Genomic DNA, 2,819 nt, shown 5'->3' on the forward strand with positions numbered 1-2,819 from the left:
GCCAGTTCCCATGCCGGTGTGTGCTGGGGGCAGGGGAGTGGGGTGGTGGGCTGCAGGCGTGTGGTGGCTCTGCCGGGGGTTTGCCAGCATGAGCTGATGGACAACTTGTTTGCCTGGCTGAGAAGTTTGACACGTCCCCCCACCCTCCCTCCATTGGCTTGGTGCTATTTGAACCAAGGCTTCCTGCTTTTAAGTCTGCCCATCATGTTTCACAGGTTTGCCAAGGTTTGTCCAAAAGTGGATAATAACTTTTCATGGGAAACTCTGCACAGTGCATCCAGTGAGATGGCATCAGACAGTGAGGTAAAAACCCTACTGAATTTTGTCAACCTGGCCTCCAGCGACATCAAAGCAGCTCTGGATAAATCAGCTCCTTGTCGCCGCTCAGTTGACCACAGAAAATACTTGCAGAAGCAGCTCAAGCGTTTTTCTCAGAAGTACTCACGGATCCCACGGTGCCACCCCAGCAAGCCCCCCGAGTGCGTCTGGCGCAGGGGAGCAGAGGACCGTGGACGTGGCCCCCAGCTTGAGGCACCTGACCCCAGCCCCCATGGCGGGGCTGCTGCCGAGAAGGTGCTGCAGACGGCCGAGGCGGAGGAGAGCCTCACCGCAGAACAGGTTTTGCAGGAGCAAAACCCCGAGGCCACCAGGCCGGACCAGGTGCCCATGAGGAAGCGACAGCTCCCTGCCTCTTTCTGGGAAGAGCCACGGCCAGCCCCGAGCCTGCCAGCCAGGGCCTTTCCTGCTGGACCTGAGCGGCTTTCAGCCCCCAGAGACTCTCCTCCCTACGAGGGGAAGAAAAGCAAACGGAGCCTGGATGCTGCCAGCCCAGAGAGCTCCCCAGAGTCTGCCCCACATAATGGGGAGAAGGACCCTCCTGGGGTCCTCTCAGGCCAGGTGGGTGCCTGGACCTGCTGCCCCTTCCCCTGCCCCGGGCCGGGGGTGTACCAGCCCCCAGGCACGCTGCCCCCCTCTCCCTTCCCAGGGCTGGGGCTGTGGAGGAAGAGCACAGCGGCCGTGCTGCCGGCGGAGATGCCGCCTTTCTGCAAGGAGGCCGATGGTACGGGGCAGAAACTCTACAGACCTGTGGTTTTGAAACCCATCCCCACCAAGCCTGCAGTTCCACCACCAATCTTCAATGTTTTCAGCTACCTTTAGCTGGGGGAGCATCAGAGTCACACTGAACACAAGAGCTCCTGAGAGTGAATTGAAATGCCTAGTTGGGCACCAGGCGTGAGCTGCTGGCTGTGTGGAGTGGTGGGGGCAAGGAGGCCAGTGCTCACACCTTTTTCCTTGTGGGCAGGTTGGAGTGAAATTATAACTGTTGGGAAGCTACTCAGGCTCTGCTCTCCTCTCAGTGCATGTAAATTGGGAGTAAGCCTTACGAAGCTGGTGGCACAGAGTGTGAGGCAAACCAGGGCTCTTTCATCGACGGGCATTGTCTGAGCTGTGGCGAGCGGAGCTGCAGGCCATTCATAGCTGTACTTGTAACACCTAGGAGACCTCCTCCATGTGGGAACATCTTTCCGGGGTTGCCCTGCGGCAGCAGCAGTAAAATGAAATGAATTAAACCCATTCAAAGAGTTTTTGTACTTTAAAGTAATTCCAGAGAAGTCAAGATATTCGGGTCACTTCCTTTTTGCGTGCAAGAGACTGAAAGGACAGTATTTAATGTAGAAACCACACTTGTGAATTGATTTAAGCTCTTCTTGTATGTAAATACCAGGAGAATTAAAAGAAAAAGTGAGGGAAGAAAGGACGTAATTTTATTTTGGTGATTCTGCAAAGGCAGTCTATTTATTCCCCACAGGGTAGCCACAAGTTTGATTTGCAACTGGTGGGTAGATATGAGGTTTGAAATCAGTGCCTATTCAGAGTGATGTAAATCGAAAGTGATCCTGGGGCTGGGAAATTAGCTAATGTAAATGAAAGCAGGATGAATTTCCATATCAGGAGTTGTTTTGCATCAAGAGAACAGAAGAGAAATTTTATTAGTTGAATACAAAACCATAAAATATGATAGAAGATAAAAGTGTATAAAATAGCCTGCCTTGATTTCTGGCTCAAGGACATCTTTTATTTTGCCTGATTTTAAGATGCTATCACAAGACCTGGCCATAAATTACTTGCCTGGTATTTTCCATTATTATTATTATTTAGTAAATAGTGTTAACAAAGTCAACAGGGTATTTTTTAAAGTCAGATTTCTCTTAAACCCATAGAGAAAGTGTTGCTAAGGCACAGAACATGAGATCTGAAAGGTTTAATGCTGCAAGTCTGTGTGTCTATTCAGTTATACTTGAGTAAATTGCTGAGGCCAAGACAAAGTGTATTATGGGGAGGGAAAGGGCCAGACAATGGACACCTGTGATCCAGAGCCTAAAGCTGCTTTTGCTGAAGCTAATGGGAACTTGGGATTCAATAAAAACTGGTCTTGGTTGGCTTAGTTTCTGGCTAATGTAGCTCCCTGTGACTCTAGGTATCTCCATAAGGAGAAAAATAGGCAACATTTCCTATCTTCAGCAATTGTGGAGTACCATTTTGGATCTTCTGGTAGGGTTTGGTATTATATAACCAAGTTGCAGTTTTTGTTAGGATAGGAGCTATTCTCAAACTAAAAACAGGTCATTCTTTCCCCAGACCTCACAGTATATCCAGCACTTAATATATGTATCAAGTCTGTATAGACTACTCCTATGGGAGAGAGAGAGCAGGATGGCTCTGGTAGCACTCACCTGCCAGGTGGTAAAGAGCTGATCTAAGTGCTCAAGACATCAGGTTAGCTCTTCATCCAGAAGTGAAGGCATGAATATATTTAC

At 49.5% G+C, this 2,819-nt stretch overlaps 1 protein-coding gene across 1 annotated transcript; it reads left to right on the forward strand.

Annotated features, from left to right (window-relative positions):
* Positions 1 to 285: 285 nt before the first annotated feature.
* On the forward strand, positions 286 to 1,158 carry FAM181A (family with sequence similarity 181, member A). The gene has a single exon (XM_010003729.1). It carries the CDS (start codon positions 286 to 288, stop codon positions 1,156 to 1,158), a length of 873 nt encoding a protein of 290 aa, XP_010002031.1.
* Positions 1,159 to 2,819: the final 1,661 nt, after the last annotated feature.

The sequence above is a fragment of the Chaetura pelagica genome, unplaced genomic scaffold (assembly GCF_000747805.2).
Source record: "Chaetura pelagica isolate M959 unplaced genomic scaffold, ChaPel_1.0 scaffold48, whole genome shotgun sequence".
In the NCBI taxonomy this organism is placed as follows: domain Eukaryota; kingdom Metazoa; phylum Chordata; class Aves; order Apodiformes; family Apodidae; genus Chaetura; species Chaetura pelagica.